This window comes from Crassostrea angulata, chromosome 5, assembly GCF_025612915.1.
Source record: "Crassostrea angulata isolate pt1a10 chromosome 5, ASM2561291v2, whole genome shotgun sequence".
In the NCBI taxonomy this organism is placed as follows: Eukaryota; Metazoa; Mollusca; class Bivalvia; order Ostreida; family Ostreidae; genus Magallana; species Magallana angulata.
The window spans coordinates 10,700,464-10,723,507 of record NC_069115.1 but is presented as its reverse complement, the minus strand read 5'-3'; the positions used below and the strand labels follow the sequence as shown (position 1 = coordinate 10,723,507).

General features: G+C 32.8%; 2 protein-coding genes and 1 pseudogene across 2 annotated transcripts; 2 read left to right on the top strand and 1 right to left on the bottom strand.

Annotated features, from left to right (window-relative positions):
* Nucleotides 1-704: 704 nt before the first annotated feature.
* Nucleotides 705-2,293, top strand: LOC128185008 (uncharacterized; annotated as a pseudogene).
* A 2,907-nt stretch (nt 2,294-5,200) lies between these two features.
* LOC128183805 (putative nuclease HARBI1) lies at nt 5,201-6,657 on the bottom strand. Its single transcript, XM_052852962.1, has 3 exons — nt 6,222-6,657; nt 5,744-6,057; nt 5,201-5,206 (listed from the first exon to the last, which is right to left on the bottom strand). Exons 1-3 carry the CDS (start codon nt 6,490-6,492, stop codon nt 5,201-5,203), a joined length of 591 nt encoding a protein of 196 aa, XP_052708922.1. The 5' UTR covers nt 6,493-6,657.
* A 13,066-nt stretch (nt 6,658-19,723) lies between these two features.
* On the top strand, nt 19,724-21,375 carry LOC128185026 (lectin BRA-3-like). The gene is made up of 3 exons (XM_052854696.1): nt 19,724-19,783; nt 20,092-20,176; nt 21,104-21,375. The coding sequence occupies exons 1-3, from the start codon at nt 19,724-19,726 to the stop codon at nt 21,352-21,354; spliced, it is 396 nt and encodes a 131-aa protein (XP_052710656.1). The 3' UTR covers nt 21,355-21,375.
* Nucleotides 21,376-23,044: the final 1,669 nt, after the last annotated feature.

The following is a 23,044-nucleotide window of genomic DNA, read 5'->3' as shown; positions in this document are numbered from 1 at the left end:
ACAACTCCTCTAATATCTCAGGGTCCTCAAGAAGATTCTTAGCCGACAACTCCTATCTTGTGCCTGAAGCCATCCATGAAAACTCCATTCAAGATGAGACCATTGATGTTATAACCAATGCAGATGATGTAGAGCCATAGTATGAGATAATAGAAAATGGTAGCAAGAAAGGCAAGCGAAAGCTGGTAGACAAGAGGGGCCTCCAGTATACAATGAAGGCACATGTATTTCTCTAACTGACTCATGTTTCAGAAAAAAGGTCCAGTGTGTATTAAGATAAAGTTCAAATGACTCATTAGTTGTTATTAATGAACGATTCATGTTTTTTAGAAACAGAGGGGAGACGACTACACCTATAGGAGATGTGTTAAGCGGGGAAACGATCAACCATGTCCAGCCGCTGTAACGCAGACAGGAGACAACTTCCAAGAAGGTGTGAGGAACCATATTCACCCTGCTGAATAATACACGAGAATTATAACAATTTGACCATGTTATATTTGATATGTGAGGAATGCACTTTGTTGAATGTAATTGTATATGAAGAGAAGAAAGACCATGTTTAAATGATATGTAAAGAATGTACTATATAAATTGTATTTGAACAAAAAACTGACCATGTTATTATTATGCATACAGGTGAAAAAGAATGCTGCCAAAACATCTTTACGCAGTCAGCCCCAAGAGTTGTAGAGACAGTATTAGCAGCGACTGAAATGCATGCACCACCAGCCAGTCTACCAAAGCCGGCCAACTTGACAAGGAACGCAAATCGAGTAAGAAGACAGCTTAGACCACAAGACCCCCAAGATTTGGATTTCATGGTAAGCTGAATTCAATTTAACACACACACATATATATATATTATCTTTCATTGTGTTATTGTCTTTTATTGTGGAATATTTATTAACAAAGACATTTATATTCTACTTCAGCTTGACAACAGCTTCATGCAAGAAAACATGCCCGAATTTAACTCCATTGATGTGGATGCCTTTGGACATCGACATCTTCTGTTATACACAGATCACTAGTTAGAGTTGCTGGGAAACGCCAAGACTTGGTATATTGATGCCACATTTAGAGTAGTGAACCGTCCCTGGGTTCAACTATTCACCATCAACTCCTTTTATCAGAAGTGGGACGCATATGAAGCAAGTCCCCCTAATGTACTGCTTCATGTCCAGCAAGAGAAAGGCTGATTATTATGAGGTAATCATTGATGTAATTGATAAAAGTGATTGCTTAAAAAAAATTGGAAGGTTTCAATTTTTTCTAACAATGAAATTATAAACTGATCATTGTAAATTTTAGGTTTTGAGGACAGTTCACCACCTGCTTCCAGACCAGATCAAACTTCAGTCATTTGTAGTGGATTTCGAAGCTGCTCTGTGGAGGGCCCTGCAGGACCGCTTCCCCGCCTATACTATCCAAGGATGCGTTTTCCATTGGACACAAGCCATGTATCGAAAGGTCCAGGAATTGGGTTTGCAGGTAATTAAATCTTATTGCATTAAATTTATCAAAACTTTTGTTTGCAGTATATAAAGAAAGAAAAAAAAAACTTCAATATCTTTATATGTAGATATATGTAGAAAGATATAAAGTATAATGAAAAATCCTCACTAAATAATCTTTGACATTTGCATGTTTATGTACAGAAAAATTTTACATCATGAAAAATCCTCACTTATTTATCTTCAATATTTGTTTCAGAGAGCGTACAATAAACGAGGAGATGTCTTTTCATTCATTAGACAGGTCCTTGCCTTGCCTTTCCTGCCACCGGAGCATGTCGAGGAAACATTTCACCACCTTGACAGAAAAGCTAACAACGACCAGCTAGATTCCTTGATGGATATGTGTGGCGTCAGAGGATCCGTAACCCAACTTTCCCCGTCAAGAATTGGTCTGTGTTCATGCTTTCAGTCCGCACAAACAACGACCTTGAAGGGTGGCACAACCGGATCAATAGCAAAGTTAATCGCTCGGGTAAAGTTCCGTTCTACCTTCTCCTTGTGGAACTTTACGGTGAAGCAAAGAACATTCTATTGATTGCCAGACTACTGTCAGAAGGAAAGATGAAGAGGATCAACAGGAAGAGGTACAACAAGCTAAATGGCAAGTTATTCAAGGCGTGGGAAGAATATAACAACAGAGTGATGACAACAACTCAGCTCCTGCGAGCATGTGCTTCTCTGTATGGGCCAACCACCGAGTGAATGGGCGTGATTGTTCTCAATTAAGTCTGTGCATGTTTATCAATTTTTTTTATGTGATTGTGAGACAACTTAGTGCTGTGCAAACTTATAGTAGTACACATGTATTGACTTTTTATTAGATGGTTAATGTGTATTTTTACTGCATATATATATATATACTTAACATGATATGCTTAAAATGATTGCTTGTTTATTCAATGAATTTGTTTTTCATTGATGATGATAAAAGAATATAAATGAACTCAATGTGGTTTTCTTTTGCCTGCCAAAGAAATACCTGAGAATAATGTTAATAATCTATTTATTAAAATATACATCTACATACCCAAATACAAGTTAAGCTTCATTGGCAGAAAAATTACATAATTTTGGGAGATATCCTTTAATTGTACAAATATGATCACAGAAATAATATTTCACAAATATTTGGGTAATAAGAAGGTGAATTCTATTGGGACATATAAGCTAGGGTTCTTAAAAATATTATGTATAAATCAGTTGCCATAAATAAGCTTACTGAACAATTTTATGACATACAGGTGTTGTATAATTATAATAATAGAAAAATTGCAATAATTTGTTTTTTTTTTTTCTTGAAATATCAATAATGAAATACTTCACCTTATATAACATTTGTTCGTTTCTTTGTGATGATAGTATGATTTGATCACGGTATTAACTGATTTAAAGCACGGACAAATAACCATGCTAGATGATACTATCATTGATAGCGTGTGCTTGCAAGTTTATAGCATAATGTTTTTCGTGATTTAAGTTTTTCAAGAATTTGTATATAAAGTAAACAACGCCATGTTTGCGTAACGATTGTTAGTTTACTACAAATTAAAGTTAATTAATTGCATTTATTGGCTCAAAAGTGCTTAAAAGCCATGTTCTTTCAACTATCAGTTATTATTATAAACAACAGGGCCCGGTTTTTCGAAAGGTTGTTAAATTTAACACAGTGTTTAGGATAACGACTTGTTAAATCCTAATCAAGTGATTAGCTAACGCAGTGGTTAAATTCTGTTGATCAAAAGCAATTTAACGCAATGGTTAGCTAACACTGTGTTAACTGAGTTAACCACTTGCTAACCACTTGGTTACCCATAATGCATTTGTACTTCCTATGTAAACATGGAGGCTTTAGATGTCTGCTCCAAGCCCAAGAGGGCAAGGAGTCAAAATTTAAGTATTATGGAGATGAACATCATTCATAATGAGGTGAAAGCTAACCCTGTTTTGGAGAGTAAGTTCTCTAATGTTATAACAAATAAAAACTAGTAGGCTAATTGTTCTCGAACAATTAGAGGTCTTTCCACCTAATATTTTTAATGAATTGCTAGATTGCTCAATAAGGTATACAAAAAATTATTATACCTATGATACATGTTGTATTATAAAATGGGAAAACCACGAAGCTATTAATTGATAAATGGTTTTTTAAGAGATTTTTTATTATTATCAAGCCAATACTATAGAAATAGATTTAACTAACAATAAAAGAGTGCCCTAGAGGCTAGCTGTCTTTGAACAAAATGAATGGCAAGTTCCACTTGAGTAACCACAGGACTTGATGTGATACCTGGCTGACCCAATTGAATACCTTATTGCGCAATCCAGCAAGTTATTGAAACCCTTGCTATAATTCTGTAATTCAAATGATATGAAAATTCATTAATTAACGGACTTCCAAATGACGTTGACCTTTGACCTTTATGTCATTTTGTTCGGCCAAGGTAGATGCTTTTATTCCAAGTAGTCCGAAGTCTGTACGACTAATAATAAAAAAAAGTTGGAATGGATTTTATAGAAATTTAAAAATTTTCAGGGGGAATAACTACTAGAAGAGGGCCTCAGATCCTTTCGGTATGAATAGATTGAAGAACCCTCCAAGTGTACTGAATACATTGGTAAAAGTTCCAAGTCTCTATCTATTATGGTTTCAGAGGAGTAGCGATAACAAGCATTTCGTACAATAGGGGCTATAACTCTGTAATTATTCAAAAGTATGAGCCAAGGGGCTATATTTTAAAATGTCTTAAGATGTCCTACTACATCCATAAAAATGTTTTTCTCTACCACCATAAACAAAAGAGATATAAAAACTCGTTAATTAACAGCTTCTCAATTTACCTTGACCTTTGACCTTTATGTCATTTTGTTCGGCCAAGGTAGACTCTTCCATCCCAAGTGGTCCGAAGTCTCTATGATAAATAATAAAAAAGTTGGAAGTGATTTTATGGAAATTTAAATACTTTCAGGGGCAATAACTACTACAAGGGGGCCTCAAATCCTTTTGGTATGAATAGATTGAAGAACCATCTAAGTGTAATGAAGACATTGGTAAAAGTTCCAAATCCGTATCTCTTATGGTTTCAGAGGAGTAGCGATAACAAGCATTTTCTTCTCAATAGGCGATATAACTCTGTAAGTTCTGGGAGTTCTTTGACACAGGGTCAATTGGTACCATAACTTGTAATGAGCAATTACATAAAGTTTAAATTGTTTGGATAACTCTTATAATAAAAAAGTCACCCCGAGCTAAATAGAAAAAAAGAAGATGAAGAAGAAAAAAAAAACATAAAGAAAACAAGAGGTCTTTCACCTGAAAGGTGGAAAGACCTAAAAACAAGCTATTTGGTTGAATATAACTGAAAAGGTCAATGCTGTTGGCAATACAAAAAGAACAATTAATGAAGTGAGGGACAAATGGCGAAACACGTGTAGGGATGCCAAGCAGAAATTCGCAGAGCATCGGAGGGAGGCAAAAAGGACCGGAGGGGGGCCACCTCCTACACCCTTATCACAGACGGTTACAGAGATTGTTGATATGTACAAAGACTGCAGCTCTTTTATGGGAATTCCTGGAGGAATGGAGACCTCCATTTCCAGTGAGACAGGTGTGATATTAAATAACTTATACATGACACATGAAAAAAAATGATGAAAAACAAAAGTTTGATTGTAAATAACCCCTATCTCTGATATAAATCAACCCATTTAATCACTTGTCTACCTTTATCCAATGAAAATTACACAAACTGATCTGATTCAGAATGAAACATGATTCACATTATCACAAATAAAAAAAAATAAACAACCGCTTTAATATCCATCGTCGTATATATATATATATATATATATATATATATATATATATATATATATATATATATATATATATATATATATATATATATATATATATAAAAGCTGCTGTCTACTGGCTTTCATGTCTGTACATATTTGATTATATAATTTATTGCAATGACAGTGAATTAATTAATATAAGAATGCATAAAAAAGTGTTTATAGATATAATCCAAATCTTATTTTATAAAGAGTACTATGGGCACTGTGACTTATAATGAATTTTCACCTGCTGTAGCTTATTTTTACATTATAAATATTGGTGTTCCACGGTTTCAGTACATTGCCCGTTTTTTTTATAGAAAAAGTGAAACGTTTTAAAGTGATGTAAGGGGTATTGCATACAAGGTCAAGGCCCATTTATTTACCATCGTGATCGCAGACTGCTTGCACATTGATGCTGTGGAAGCCTTTCCTATTAACATATGTGTATAATCATATGCATTTTCATCTGTTGATGGTGCTACAATTCGGACATGTGTTCCATCGATGCAGCCGATTACATTTGGAAATCGGGCCTGCAGATAAAAACCATTCTTGATGGCAGCCCTTGCGCCTGATGTTACTGGCCACTTGATGAACTGCCCGGCCCTTGCAACGATAGCATCCGTCACATCCTTGACAGTTTTGGATACGGTGCTCTTCTCAAATCCTAAGATTTTCAAAGGTGGGGGAGTTAGAACTTAGAATTTAAGTTAGACTATGTTGAATATACTTTAGATTAAAATATCCCCATAGCTTTCGGTCAAGCTATTGCACGATAAGCAGAAGAGTACTATAACTCACAGTAATTAAGACAAAGAATTTAATATTAATTGAATTTTTTTACCAATTAAGTGTACATACCTAAAGTGTCCCCAATAACTTGTAGAAAACTCCCACTGCTATAAAACCTTAACGCTATTAGTATTTGATGTGGGACTGATATGGCATGGCTTCTTCTTGTTGGCCTCTGAAGATCATTTTCCAACAATTCTGTTAAAAAATTTAGCCCCTGCCTACCAAATCTATATCGTTTCCGCAATTCTTCATCTGACCAGCCTTGAAGAGGGTCAACAGCTGCTCGAAAGCTTCTTTTTTTGTCTTGAGGTGGCTGAAGTGCCAAGCGAACGGCCATTTTGAAATCACTGCGTTAGTAGTTAACCATTGTGTTAAATCTTTAACCAAGGTACTGGGGGTGGATTAAAGTTAACACAGAGTTAACACATGGTTAAACCCTAACACACTTTCGAAAAACACTTAACCATTTCGTTAACTTTAACACCGAGTTTAACACAGAGTTAACACGGTGTTAGAGTTAACCACCTTTCGAAAAACCGGGCCCTGGTGCCTAAACATGTTGGGGCCTAAACATGTTGGGGCCTAAACATCTTACCTGGGGCCTAACCGTCTTGGGGCCTAAATATGTTGGGGCCTAAACGTCTGCAATTCCACGGCAATATGTGTATACAGTTTAACATGTGATGCGATCGAGGTATAGGAGCTACACAACACATGTATCGCACCATTGTCAAGTAACATGGCTACACATCAAAGGCATGTCCTAATCTAAAACCTCTCAACATAAATTTTGTCTTCTTGGTGTCTTCATTTTTTGTATGATAATAATATACCATGTTCCTCATTGTAGGAGTGCGAAAGTCATTATTATTTTATTTATCACAAAATGATCTGCTAAATTTCTATCCAAAAATATATATTTTTATATTTTTACCCCCCCCCATATTGGATTGATATGATAACTGTTAAACTTGAAACATTTTGAATATAATTCCCTTATCTAAGCCATAAAAATAAAAAAACTTATCAGCCGAGGGATAAGCCATGATGTCATACATAAATTTTCTTCTGCTTGTTTATGTTTCTCGACAAGCTACGAAGTAATTGAGGCATGTAATAGCTTCTTGTTCTTATCTGCAACACTCATTTTTCTTGAGATACATGTACCCGTAGATTAAGCTCGTTCTTTTTCCATGCACTGGTTTTAGAAGCTCCCTGTGCCAGATATGAACCTACAGATACCTTGATAATTGAATACCCCTTTCGTAGAAACTGTCATTGCAGTTTTAGAGATTTGAGTCATGCATTATATATTCAAGTATTTCTTGTAAGTTGCAATGCAAAAGAAAACTGAAATAAATGGTTGATGCAATCAATATCCACAATTCTTTTTATTTGTCTTAATCTTAAAGACTAATTCAAAGTTATCCAAAATATTCTACTACATATATGACCTAGTGATTTCATGTAATTTCCTGTATTTACTTCTAACACTGTAGGCCAAGGTGTTTACATACACTAAACATAATTATCCAAGTAACATAGAAAACAATACACTTGCTTCACACTGCTGTGACCTGAGATCCATCCCCCATTCCTCGTTATTAGCAGTGGTTGTATGTTAATTAAAGGCCATGATCATCACCTGTTCAGACGTGGATTCTCTCAGGGCACTCCTTGCCAACTAGAGAGGTTGATATAAGTTGTAGAACTTGTTTGCAATCGTTGTAAAATAAAGTTCAGTTAACTGAAGATCAGCTTAAAAATATCTCTTCCTGGCTTTTAAATGAACTCAGTGTTTTAAAATATGTGCTGAAAATGAACTAAAAACTTACTCTGCTAAATTTGCACAAATATTTTTGTATCAATTTTGACTTATTAAAAGCTGTTAGTGTCAGAGTCATTGCAGTCGACCATTGTTGCTCAGATGAATAGTTTGGCCCATCATCATATAATCAGAATATAATTTGATATTTCTAAAGGCTTATTAAGCTGCAGACATTTCAAATGCACGTATACATGTTCATATACCTGTTATTCAAAGTATACATAAGCGATGCCTTGTCGAGTTGAGCTGATCTCATAATCATAAGTTTATTTTTTGACTTAGAGTTATGGCATCTTATGTGGAAATGATTGGCAGTAAGAAAAGAAAACATGAAAAAGAAGAAGAAACAGACAAAAGTTATTCAGTAGGAAGTTCATCAGATAGTGGAGAAGGACTTTTGCCGGCCAGTAAATGGCAGTACTTAAATTTGAAAGACACCAACATATTTTACAATGATAAACCTGAGCCTCTCAAAGAATTTATGCAGAATGTTAAAACTGACATTACGATGGAGTTTCCAAATTTTGAAAAAAAAACCTGTTGAAAAGTTTTGCCGTCTTACCACAGAGAATTTGCTGTTTATTTTCGACGTTGATGCCATCTGCGAGGACTTTGATACCATCTGCAAGCGGTTTTCTGGTCATAAACAAATTAAGATCATGGTGGAACAGTCTTTCATGGCAGATGTAAAAACTAACATAGAAAGGGCAGGACGAGTGGACAAAGATTTGGATCACACCAGTCTGTAAGTAAAAATTATCTTGTCAAATATGATTTACATAACCGATGTAAAAAATATTACGTAACTGTAGAAGATTGCAGAAATATGGTTTGTTGATTTACCCCCAAAAGCATTTCAAATATTGAGTTTTCTTTTTTGCAGCTCTGTGTAACTATTACAACTTAGAAACAAACTTACGATGAGTTTAACATAGAAATATAGAGGGAACATGTTTAAAAATCTTTTTCTAGAGAGCTACAACGCTTCAACTTGTGAGATTACTATGCAAGCATCCTTAAATAATGTAGATTCTGAATAAATAAAGCTGTGACCACTGGACTAATACTGGGGGCCCAAAAGGGGTTCAAAATTTAACATAGAAATATATATGGAAAATATTTTTAGAAAGTTTTTCTCGAGAACTATAATGCTACCGTTTGTGAGACTACTGTGCAAGGATATTCAAATATAGTGTAAATTCTAAATTGTTAAAGCCAACCATAGACCTTGGACCAATACTGGGGCCCCAGAAAGGGTTCAAAGTTTAAAATAAAAATAGCATATGCTACGAAATAGAATGTTACAAAGAACTATTCAGGTGAGCGATGTGGCCCATGGGCCTCTTGATAAGTATATTACTATTTCTGTAACTTAAGGAAAAAATCCATATATTTTACCTTGCAAATTTAAAGATTTTCCTATATACTACGGCCAACGCGGATCCCATTTTTTCCCGTGACACTGTGGTGGCGTTTTAATCCTTTCCGTGATACACCGTTGCGGTATTGTCATCGGACTCATCATGGTAATCGCCGCGTTACAAGTTTACCGCGACGGTGTAAGACACCGTAACAGGTGTGTGCTTGGTCTTAAGGATTTAATTGAGAAGAGAGAAAACACCGCTATTTATTTCTGTTTTTATTTCGTTAAAACTTAAATATAAACACCATAAGAAGATTGAAAAATTCATTACTTTCTTGGAATTGTACAAGAAAACCAAACATAACAATGTATTATGCAATTTATGCATATATATATGTTTACTTGAAAATATGAATAGTTAAAAGTATTTTTTTTTCTTATGATGTGTTTAAAATATGTCCCAGAATTAGTCTATGTACTATTATCAGAACGCTAAAGTACGTAGGCATCAACTTGTATGTTTTTTACCCTCAATCTGAATCTTATTTAATTCATTATTACTCCCCTCTTTCTCTTTCTCTCTCAAAAAATATTTTTAAAATTTTTTTTAACAGGGCTAGAGGAATGAATAATGATTCACATATCGTGTAAAGAAGTTTTTTTACTTGTGCTGCAGCACAGAAATCACATGTTTATATGATTCCTAAAATGATTCATGATTTACATTCATTTAAACAATTACATTTTGCCATTTAAAAAATGCAAAAAATTCATGTATGGATATAAACTGTACTGTAGTCGTGTTCTCAATTGCTATCTCCATTCCTAATTAACCCTGGTTATACATGTAGCACCTCTTAAGTATATCATTAAGAGGTTATTTTACAGATGTTTTTCCTAAATTATGTGTAATAAATACGCAGCAGAAATTAGCTTTTAATTTGAATTAAAAAAATCATTTGTTTGAAATTGAATTATTCTATCAAGAAAAGTCTGCTGTTTGTAAGAACACACTGTATACTTCTATTTAGCAGACCCCAAGTCACAGTAATTGCTGCAGGTAACCTATCTTGACAGAGGCCACCAAACACTATACGTTATGTTTCCTCAGTTGGTCATTTAAAAATTACACGTTCCTTTCATTTTCCCACTTTTTTAAATCTAGAAATTGTAACAATCAACTACATTTATAAAATAAATAAATATGAATTAATATTTGTTATTTCCTTAAAATAAATAAATAAACACTAATTCCCTCAATCATATTTCCGGTGCTAGGAGAAACCGCGACGGTGTGGAGAAGGTGAGAAGCGGTTTTACCTCAGTTACCAGTGTTAAACCGCGATCAATTTCACACCACAAGGATTCGCGGTAAATACACAAACTGCGTTGACCGTAAGTGTATTTATATATAGAACTCTTCTTGTAAAGGAGTGCAATACTGTCTAAAAATGGCCACGACCACAAAGTCCTCTTTAATAAAAAAAAAAGGTATTTTCTGACATATAAAAATTGAAATTCCACATTATTGTCCAAATAAATTTTTTTTAGTTAATGTACAGTTTACATTTTATGAAATTAATTCTACCTTGTATTTTTCCATTTATAGGTGAAAGCCAAAGAAGTTAAAAGTCATTCATTTGAATGTTTAAAACAACAACTCGACTCTGGTGTTCTTGAGCGGGTTGGAGGTATGCTCTTTGCAGAATCCATGTTCTCAGTACTGTGGCCACATTCCCTGGGAATAATATGTATGGAAACCAAAGTAAGTGTCAGTTACATGCAAGGTCATTTACTGTACCATCCATAGGGGCCAAGCCCGTTTTAACATTAATTTCAATGTTACCATAAATAAAGAAAGGTCTTTATTTATAGTTACATTGAAATTAATGTTAAAACGGGATTGGTTCCTGTGGTACCATCATTTGTTGACTGTCATGAAATTAAATATTGATAGCAAGTAATGCCTGCATGTGATTAAAGTTATCCATCTTTGGCAATGGAAGACCTCATTGTTTTCTTAATAATAGATTTAACGCCCACTGCATAAAGTATGAAAAAGCTTATGCTATACCTTAAAATGGCATACTGTGGAATCATTAAATTTCGTGGGGGCCAATTTTCGTGGATTGCTCAAGTTTTACAGGTTAGTCGGGACGTAATTTCGTGTATTATCTTATACGTACAAAAGGATATATGACTTTATAGCCCATATTCAATAATTCGTGGAGGATATTAATTTGTGGATGAGAGGCAACCACGAATTCCACGAAAATTGAGCCACCACGAAATCTAATGATTCTACAGTACATGGCTTGTTCAATGTTTGGGGATAGTTCTTATACTAATTGACTTACAGTATGAGGTTAAAGTCTTTTTGGTGCATATTTAAGTTTATGGGGCTAATTTTATATTTAAGATATTTGTGGTCAAAACTTCGTCAAACTTGCAAGGATGTGCATCTGAGGATACTTTTTAAATATGCAGACAATAATTGAAGAACAAATCCTAATTTAGAGATACGATAAGACATTTTACAAATTTTAGGTCACCTTAGTCACTTGGGTAATCTAATTCTATCTACAGTCACTCCTGTTGTTATGGCCACCTTTAACCAGGGGCCACTTCACCTGAGCGGCCATTTTCAATCCCGCTTTAGTTTTTCACTACATTTTACATGTAACTCAAATAAGTCTGCCTGTTTCAGTGCCCTGTTTAACTCTTCTGTTAATTCTGTTGTTTGACACTGTTACTTTTAAAATCACACATCACAACCATTTACCTTTGAACAAACAAAAGAATTTAATTTTTCAGTTTAGCATATGGTGGTGCACTAGTGAAATATTTGAATATGTATTAATGATATTCTAGTAACATAAGATTTTAGACTCTTTTCATTCTTCGGAGATTTTTTTTTTATATTTGCAGATAATATTTGTCTATCTGAAAATGCCAAAAGAGCAATTTTACAGCATCAATCTCAACAAACCACACAGAGATAAAGGAACAAATACTTATAGGCGATTATATACGGTACTTGTAGTTTGTGTTCCCATCAATGAAATGTGTTGGTCCTATACTTCAAACACTCTGTCATGGAATGTATTCACATGACAATTTCATTAAAACAATGAAGGTCACTTTGGTCTAAATTTTGTTTGTTCTAATAGAAATCCTTTTTGGGTCACTTGAGTCACTCAGGTGAAGCACTATTAATCGTCCGTCATCGTGTGTTGTGCGACGTTTCTTCACAATTTTACATTTTTAACTTCTTCTTAAAAACTACAAGACAAATGTTTTGGTGTGAATATAATAAAAGATTGACCATTACAGGTAGGTCTCTTATTACTAAATATTTTGTCCCCAGGAGCTTAAGTTTACATAATCTGAGATTCCTCCGTCTTGATCACTCATCCCTTTTAATGAATGGATATTTTTCAAACATCAAACAATAATAGCAGGGTCTCAGATTGGGGTTAAGACTTCAAAATGAAACTTTAAATACAAACATGAGACTTTCTGACAGGTCAATCTGAGGGATATGGGACTTGGGTGACTGTCAAGGCCCTAGAGCCTCTTACTATTTCTACTTTTTGATAGTTTGCAGTGATGTTCGTAATTTGTGACAATGACACATACAGCTTGGGTAGCTTTCATTTTTTGTTTTTAAGATATTTGTGCAGATATTGGATTAAAAGCATTTAACAAAAAAAAGTTATAGAGTTAAAGTCATCATTTCAATCTCTATTGTGGCCTAATTAAGACCTTTGGCACATTGCTCAACACAAATTTGATTTATACACACTTCATTCACTAAAAGTATGCTGTATTCAGCCATTGTTATTTGAAGATTCTTAAAAGAGTTCAAAACGATCATTATATTAGTTATTTAGCTTATGAATCTCATGTTAGCATTCAGATTAACACCAGTATCAACATCTGGACTACCATCAGTTGGACACTTTTTGTTACCTTTGGAAAACAGCTTTAATTGTAAAAGTTGTCTGTGCTGTTCTGTTGACATGTACGTCTGTAAGCAGATCTTGTTCAATCTATTAACAAACCAAAGAGAAACTAAAGTTCTTGTCATCCTTTGAATTTTACAACACTTGTGTAATTAGCTACAATATTCAATCTTTAAAGTCCAAAGGTCTTTGATTTACCTAGAATCTAAGCTTTGGCCACTGATGTTAAGGTCAGAGTCCAATTTCAAGTTTCAAACTAAATCTTTTTTGTCTTCTTTACTGGGAATTAATTTGACTAGATGAAACACACTATACTAATTTTGTGTTTTGTGATTTATGTGGGATGTGAAGGTAACTACATTGTAAAATTATACTTACCCGCTATATATTTTTTTCTGCAGTGATCATTTCCTTCCTAACCAGCATAAATTATCAAGCATTTTGTTGTTTGTATTTACATTTTTTAAAGCAAATTAAGAAAATGATTGTGAAAAGTAAGTAAAATTCAGAAATTATTGTTAAAGTACATCAGTACTTTAGCTAAAAGAAACAGCCTAATTGTCTCCTATGGGGGTTTAAGTCTGACATCAACATGATTATTTCGTGCAGTTCGTGATTTTTCTTAGGTCGCTGTATGTTTCGACCAATCGATTAATGGGACGTGTAGATTTCAGTCCCGTTGTTTCAGTCGCTGTAAGTTTCGACCAATCGATAACCGGGACGTGTAGATTTCAGTCCTGTCAGTTTCATTTTTTACCCATTCTACGTTCAACAGAAACCAAAAAACCGGTTGCGATTCGAAAAATGTGCAAAATTAATCTATGCAATTTTTACTCTCCTAGGAATATCATGAGATAATTGAATATAGAATTACAAATTGTATTCAATAAGTATCTTCAAACAAAGTTGAATGAATCTCTTTTAGGTTCCTATCATAAGATTAATTGTGCTTGATACGCTCGCACAAATCAACAAGTTACTGAAATACTCCCGATTACACAGTCGATTATAATTTCCAAAGAGGTTTATCATGAATCGTCTGTGCCTAAAATTATCAGATTCTCACAACACTGCGAAAGCTCCATCCTTGTTACGCATGGTAAACACAACTTAAATATTGTGCATACTAAGCCTATATAGCGCTGTACCCTTAATTATGATTTATTAAAAAATAATTATAGAGAACGGAAATTGATTTTTTCTTTTTGGATTTTTTGAATTACCTGAAGATGCATATCGCTTTTTCTTTACCTGTTAAAATTATATTAATGCTACAGTAGAAACAATTTTTTTCTTTTATTTCTGCAACTACATCACTTTCATGTTATAAGTACATATTTTTTTATTGTAAGGTGGTGAGTCTTTGTGTACTGATATAAACAAACAACTATTTTCAATTGTTCAGTCGTTCATACAAGAAACTGGTATATTCATTTGAGCATTTGCTTGCAATTGCATCTTACGTTCTTATATGTTATTTTAATCATACATTTTTTCTGTCGGACAGTTTTAAGTCTTTATACATTTTTATCGAAGACTATTAATTTGACTTGACATGCGCGCAATTCTGAAATATTCATAAGCACGTGATGTGACAAGCTAATTTTGGAACGTATACAAGATGTCGATGCAAATACGTATTCGGTCCGTTAGCAGTGAAATAACGCGCTCGATGAGAAAAGAGGAAACACTTTGAAAGAGAACGTTGTAAAATGAAAATATATATTGGAGACCAGGAGTGTATGGTAGCCTCACAGGCCCCAGTGATGGAAAGTACGAGGACTACAGATGACTCCATGATAAGTGTACAGTCAGTGTATGAATATGAATACAACCTATTCTTAAATGTGATGCAAATAAAAACACCATGCATGTACTTTATTGTATTATTATTAGATAAAACTGATCAAATAATGTAATGCTTAGTATACCTGGTGAAAATATTTTTTTTTCCCAGCACACTTTTTTAAAACCCTGCATACAATAAATATAGGTTATCCACCGAAGCCGTCCTATATAATCTCACCCCACAAAAACCACAACATTATCAAAAGATAGCGGAGATATCATCTCATCCATCGTTCCAGATCAACACATCCTATGTGATGTATCGACATTATCAGATATACATTAAACATGTATGAGACAGTTATAATATTTAGTTAAAGTAATTAAGCGAATGATGAAGCAACGTCAGTCGATGTAATAAATGATATAATTAATAATCCAAAACATGTTTTTAACAGAAATAAATTCAAGTGAAAATTGATAACTATTAAGAAACCCATGGAACATACGTATTCTTTCTGAAGGTAGCGTGCCTACAGCAGGTTGCATTTTGATGAATATTTTATACTTGTGTAAGAACTTTCCGTGATTTATTATTTATAGTCTAATAAACTGTTGACGGTGGACTGTCTATAGCTTAAAGTGGTTATTTTAATGAGTCTTTATTAAAAAAAAATATAGATGCTAGTTTATTATTTTTTGCTTCGCAAATCAAAGCATTGTGCCAAAAATTAAGATGTCCGAAGCCGAGGTAGATGAATACAGGTATAGGTAGATACTACCATAAACTATATTGACACTGCCTTAAACTTTCCTGTGTTGTTATTCACTTTTTTGGAGTTGATTTTAATCAACTCTCCTATGCAGTTACTCAGACAAACCGAAAGTGAAACAGTGTTTGGACCTCAGCACAAATCATCGCTGCTGACAAGACTTAGTTCTTGAAAGTGATTGATAAATTCAATGTAATGTATGCTAAAGCATTGTTTTTCAAGGAAACTTATTTATAAATATCTTGAAAATAGTCAGATTTCAAATGGTACGAATAATTTAGATATTTTGTGTAGTCTTATGTATTCCTACGCCAGAGTTCAATATAGTCTCGTTCAACTCGACGCTCGGCTGTCTCCGTAAATCTTCGACAAGCAGAGAGTCTCTCTTGCTTGTCGGAGATTTACGGTGTTAGCCGAGCGTTTGGTTGAACGAGACTAGAGTTCAATATTGCTCGGATCCATACAATTTTCGAGAAATATTTCTATTATTGATACATAGTCTGATTGAATTAATTTTATCTTTAAATATTATTTAACATGATTCATATAGGGGTTTCTCGACATTCTTGTCGAAAAAGTCCAAAAGTTCATATTATAAAAATGTGCGTAATTCAAATACAAATTAGAAACTTGTCATGTTATTGATATTAAAATAAACAAGCATCGACAAAATCAACTCCCGTCAGTTCTTCAGTACTTTGATTGATATTACATTCGATTGCATATCTAAGACAAAAGATGAGAGTTGATTTTTATCAATGACAGGAGTAATGCACCGCATTGGACAAATCGGTTGTAAACTTAGATGTTGATGAACCAATCTTTAGCGGTTAAAATAAGCAAATATATATTCTGATTATTATTCTGTTTGTGTTAATTAATAAATTTAAAGAATGTATTACTTTTTTGATTGTTGAAAACAGAAATTGCCAAAAAAGTCATAATCCAAGAATGAGGGGTAGGGATGATTCCTGTTGTAGTATCTCGCTTGAATGCCAAGAAAGTGGCTAAATGTTATAAATTATAAAGTAGATAATAAGGTTGTTATATGAATTTTATTAAGGACTTTTTTTTAAATCTGCCATTACATTTTTTTCAAATTTAGAATAAAAAACTACAAAATTTGTCCTGATCTTAGCAAAATTTGGATAAAATTATGACTTTGCTGTGTAAATTGCCAATAATGTAAAGAATTTTGAAATTTGTTTCCGTTCTTAATCATTATTTGCAAATAAATTCCATTAAATAAATTTAATATTGCAGAAAATTAAAATTGTTAAAAAAAATATCATAATGCCAGAAAAGGGGGACAATTCCAATCAAAATATATGTATCTCCCTTGCAAGGTAAAAGGGATGAGTTAGGAACTTTAATTTTTGAAGTATAGCATTTATACTTTCAGATAGTTTTATTTTTTGATAACCTAAGTTTAACATATTACATGCAACTTACAATATTTACGAAACGTATGAGCATGTGTTTCAAGATTGCTCTTAAAAATAGTCTTTCGTCGTAGAATGCATCAAAAGAATATACTTGGTGATACCGAACAGTGTTCAAAATAAAAAAAAGTACAAAGGAAAAATACAAAATAGAGGCAGCACAGAAACGGTCCTCTACAAAAAAGAGGTAGAAGAATGTGTCATAGAGAAGTGCGCAATCTCTGATGACCGGTCACACCCGTCGTGTGCACTGTGATGTAATCGGAAAAACAGAGAAATCTGTAGATAATTAAGTGATTAATAGCGACCTTACAATAAGTATGAAAAACTTCAGTCTGCATTCAACCCAGCGATATTGATTTTTTTTGCTGACACGGCCGTTTCATTGACCATAGAATTTACAAAAAGATGGTTTCAATCGAAATTGTTGATAGTCATGTTTTATCAACTTGTTTTTCAGTAGCTTGCTTCGTTTTAGAAATTGTCATTGCGCAGAGCATGCCCTTGCGTATCGAATCAACCAAGATACAAAACTTCATCTGAAAGTGATAAAAGTATATTGCTATATAAGTACGTTGCCAATAGAAAAATCAGTCATCACATAGAGTTTTGTTGTTCGGTTACCATACATGTCTTTTTCTAGTCAAATATCTAAATATGAAACAGACAATTCAGACTATATGGAATCTTTTATTTCAAGTTCACTGGGATATATAGAGTCGATGTAAGAATGGAAGTAAAAGTTGTTACTTGATAACACGTCGTCAATATATAAATATCGAGTAGAAGGCCACAACGAGTGATTTTTTTTCATGTACAAGTCTGAGAAAAAAATCCTGCTTCATACAAAAATAGAAATAGATTGGCTAACAATGGAGCGCAATTGTTTCCTATGGGAATTCCAACAGAATGTTAGAAGACCGGATTTCCAAAAACCTGATAGGTGTGACAATCAGAATCGCAAGCTTCTTTTTCATCTTCAGAGTACTCATGAACGTAATCCGAATGGTTTTAACAAAATGAGTGTGCTTTTCTGGACGCCTGAATATCCAGAGTGTATATCGTGTACATATGTAATTAAGCCACATAGCAATTGATTAAATTACAAGAAAGTCAAGATAATCTCCATTTTATACCTAATATAATTAATTTCATTGACTTGAGATTTTTTGAAATTTTTCGAAGCACATTTTCATGGTAAAAGTGCTATTAACCATAAAGTATTCATTTTGAGTCTTTTCTTTCAAATAGCCAATGCGAAAACTGTTCAACTTCCGTTGATGCGCGATTCTCAAGGCCTATCATTATAGAGTTTTATATTGATCACATTACAATAACCCAGTGTGCCATGCGTTAAATCCTTGTTTTTATCCCAAAAGGTACGTGCGTAGCTTTACAAGATGAATAGTATGGTTCTAGTTTACCTGCTTTGGGCAATTTTTGGCTTGTTTCTGAAGAATTACGCTAATAAAAGAGAAGTGTTCTACCGTAGGAACGAACATCACCAAAACATGCTGCCCGAAAACGCAGACGTAAATCTGATTGCATTTTCGAACGCGAGCCTTGCTGAATGTTCCAAGCACTGTCTTCTCGGTGGTGCAAATTGTCTAGGAGTTTTCCATAACAAAGAAACTCAATCCTGTAAACTTTTGTATGATAACTTGGTAGAAGGATTAGTCTTTCAGACGCGGACTGACTGGAATTTTTTTTCAGCTAATCGTAAGTACCTTTTTTTGCCAATATTGGTCATAATTTCCTATATATTCAAAATATGTTTCAAAAGCTGCACAGAATTTAAATTTTTAAAGGCATTTTGAAGGTTGTTTTCTTCACAATAATATTCCGAATGGACATTTTATTGGCTCTGGCTGGAGACTCATTAAAATTAATTTACAAAAATTGGTTCTTATATTTGATTGAAAATTGTTGATTTTAAACAACGGAAGTTTTAAAGAAATATGAATAACAGTTTTTTAAAACTGTCGGTTACAGAGGTATTAAAACATGTCCCTTTAATATCACTCGAGAAGTATGACAAAGCGCATGCAAAGCAGCAGGATAAGAAGCATAGTAAATATTTGACAGATACACCATGTCTTTTAATGTTATGACTTTTAACCACCAAATGTTAATATGTCCATCATTTCGGACCTCAATCTGTCTTATTCCGAATTGTCTATCAAAATTGGTGGAGGCTACTTAACTATAATTTCAAACGCGTGTGAAAATACTTCTTTAAAAAAAGTTTCTATCTATGCTTCTAAAAATTGCGGGCTTTGAGATATCATAATTTATTTACAAAAATCTGACTTTGATAATACATCTATGGTTTCTGAAGAGGTGGTCTGCTCTTTTACTTATTAACACAGTTTTTGCCTTTCAGCTTGTCAAATTGGATGGACTTACTATATGGAGAATGGAGAACTATATTACTTGAATCAAACAGGGACAACGTGGGAAAGTGCAAGGGTAGGAAATGTTTTATTAATTACATCACCAATAATATATAATGTATAATCGTTGATATGTAGGGCACATATCAAAACACTGTTGTGTAATTTGATATGTATTTTTGTTCATAATTTTTTTTCTACAAATTTTGTCCCAGAAACCGTTCATTTTTTATATGTGGATCATGTTATGCACATCACCTTAGAACATTTCTATTTTTTTCTGTCATTTGATATACACTTTAACATATACTGAACAAGTATTTTCATTATATCATATAAGTATTTAAGTTTTATAAGTTTTTCATTTTTTCCTCTAATATACAGTCTCAATGCCTTACCTCTTCGTCCCATCTTGCTGAAATTGAATCCATTGAAGAGAATTCTTGGATTCTCGGAACTCTTGCACCAGGTAGGACAATCTGATAATCAATAAGATAAAAAAACAAATTTTAAAGTACTATTCATATGACTTTTTTATAATAATATCTATATTTAATCTATCATTTTTAGTACGATTGTTAGGTTTAAATCTAGAGGTATAAAGATTTCAACAAAAATGTTAATTTTTAATTGATTTCTGGCCACTTGATGTGAATACAATTATTATACTGAGATTTACAGGGTTTGAAGTTTTTTTAACAAAATATTATCGTTTACGGTCAAAATCTAGAGGATGCAAAGTGCCAACAGCTTTATAAAATTCAATACAGGAATTCCTTCCGTGATGCTTCATAACAAAATTGTTTTTGATAGGGTGAATTGGGGCTCAATTTCTCAGTAAACACAATGTAAACTGTGATCTGCTATGAAATATAAAGGAAATAAGTAAACAATCTTTTTTTTACTAATAAGATGTATCTAGAAAGCCTACAGTCGCTAAATAAATCCTTTTTAGCTTTTTCTTCATCTTCAAAATAATGTCAAACTTAAAATACGCATCAGGATTACTTATCAATTGATTTTGAATGTCAAACATTTGTTTCAGTTTCTACATAATTCCGTTCAAGCCGTAAAACACGGTAAAATTATCAATTGAAATCGATTATGGCGTCGTTATAGTTTTCGCATAAAAAATATCTTGGAATCATTTAGCTGATCTTGACCTTTAAGCTTTAAGAAGTTTACAATGTATACAATGAATTTAAAAATAGTACTTGCATATGTATTGATTTTCTATCAACATCAGATTTCAATTTTATGTGTAAAAAACTTGTTTTAAAGATAGTATGCCACAGGTTTTACTGAGACTTAGTGAATATTAGTTATGATTTCTGGTATACCAGTTACATGAAACATGGTCATGAAACGTCAACAATGATTATTCTTTTTCTTAAAGCTCAGTGTTTTGATAGTTGGTTCCAGTGTGTGTTTTGGATTGGTGGCAATGATCTGGATAACGAAGGGTCCTTTGTGTGGAGTAGCGACAACACAGCCCCGGATTTCTACAACTGGGCTCCAGTGGAGCCCAATAGTTACACTGACTATGATGATTGTATTGTGGTCATATACCCATGGGGAGCATGGGCCGATTTTGGCTGTACTACCAAAGTTCCATTTCTCTGCAAAAAAGCTCAATTCAGCCTATAACTGGAGTTATACGACGTGTTAACACTAGAACATTTCTCTGTGGTTTATTTTTTACATTAAATTTGAAGTATGTAAAATTCATACATTATTGGATAAATTAATTTTAATAGACGCATATTTTTAACGATTATTTTTTAAAGTTTTTTTTATTATCATAATTATTCACAAGAGTAAACAAATATACAAAAACTTCAATTATTAGCGTACCGACATCTTTTATAATTCCTTAATTTTTTTTTTATTAATGCTACAAATAAATGTACAAGTTTTCATTGAGAATACATTTAAAAGTATCTAACTGGTTGTCTTAAAACATGTGTATTAATACATGTTCATATATATAAATATTTATACAATATAATTGTTTATGTAATAGGTATGTAGAGATACATGTAAGTCGATAATCTATATATATGCATAACTATGACTTACAATATTTGCGTCTAATATACATGTGCACACACACACACACACACAAAATTGTGTATAAAAATATGGAAAAAAACTGGTACAAAGTAAGCTATCTTAGTAAAAGGTAGAAATATATTAAGTAAATGGTAATGTAAAATTTTTAACAATTTATTTCATCCATAATAAAATCGAAACTCACTGGTTTCAAATTTGTTTTTAAACGTTTTGCATTTTGTGAGACATTATTTAAGGAAAACTAATTAAAATTAAGTCTGATTTTTTATAGATTATATTTAGTAGATCAATGCAATATTTTAGAAGAAATGAAAACGAACTGGGTTGTAATTCCAATTTTATTTGCAAAAAGATCTTGTGTCTAATTTTGTAATTTATGTGACAAAGAATTAATTACTTTGCAATGCTTTATAGTGAAAAAATAATAATAATGTGATGTATGAAGAGAGACAATCTCAATCGCAGTTGCAACTTACTGATTTTTTTTTTTACAACAAACATGAAAACAACCCCTGAAGTACAGCGCTATACAAATGTAAATACACTGTACAAATTATCGCAGTATTATAAAATTTCACATTATACACGATCTTTGCATTTAACTTAAAAAAAAGTGACTTCATCGTTGTTTTTCAATTTACATGATAAATCTATATGATTTGATATTATTGGCATATTTACCTTAAAAACGATTGTTTGAAGAAAAGATAATTAAATGTAAATTAGTTGTTTCTTTTCTTCAAATGCATACAATTTTAGAAATGTAATTCTGATGTAATGTAATTTTCTTGACAATATACTCGCCTGGTATATTGTAATTTCATACATGTAGTAAAATGAGAATTCATACCTTCCAACACTATCCAGTAATATCATATCTCTTTGCAAACACCAGCTTTTATAAATTAAACATTTAACATTTCTTAATTGATTTTCTACTTTGCTGTGATTTTTTGAAAAACAAGTGAGTTTTTTTCTTGTTTTGTATTAAAAAGATAATATTTGAGATATTGTTTTTTGTTTTTTAAATTGTTTATAAACGTTTTGAAAAGTGATTCTAAATGCATGTTTGTAAATGATAATTGCCATTATTGATTCCTGAAGTTCATCAATCTAGGTCTTATAAAGGTTTGATACGACGTAAGCAAAAAGTGAGGATGTTGGTTTTAAATTTACAACGGTATTAGGTTGGTTTATACATTATCAATATATATAAAAATTTTTATACTGCTTTACAAGTGATGATTTTAAGTTTACCTACAAA

Coding starts and splice junctions, on each gene's coding strand:
- LOC128183805 (XM_052852962.1), bottom strand. CDS start 6,492: ATGGCCGTTCGCTTGGCACTTCAGCCACCTCAAGACAAAAAAAGAAGC. Junction 6,058..6,221: donor AGTTATTGGGGACACTTTAG/GTATGTACACTT, acceptor TTAAATTCTAAG/TTCTAACTCCCCCACCTTTG.
- LOC128185026 (XM_052854696.1), top strand. CDS start 19,724: ATGGAGAATGGAGAACTATATTACTTGAATCAAACAGGGACAACGTGG. Junction 19,784..20,091: donor CAACGTGGGAAAGTGCAAGG/GTAGGAAATGTT, acceptor TCTAATATACAG/TCTCAATGCCTTACCTCTTC. Junction 20,177..21,103: donor TCTCGGAACTCTTGCACCAG/GTAGGACAATCT, acceptor TTTTTCTTAAAG/CTCAGTGTTTTGATAGTTGG.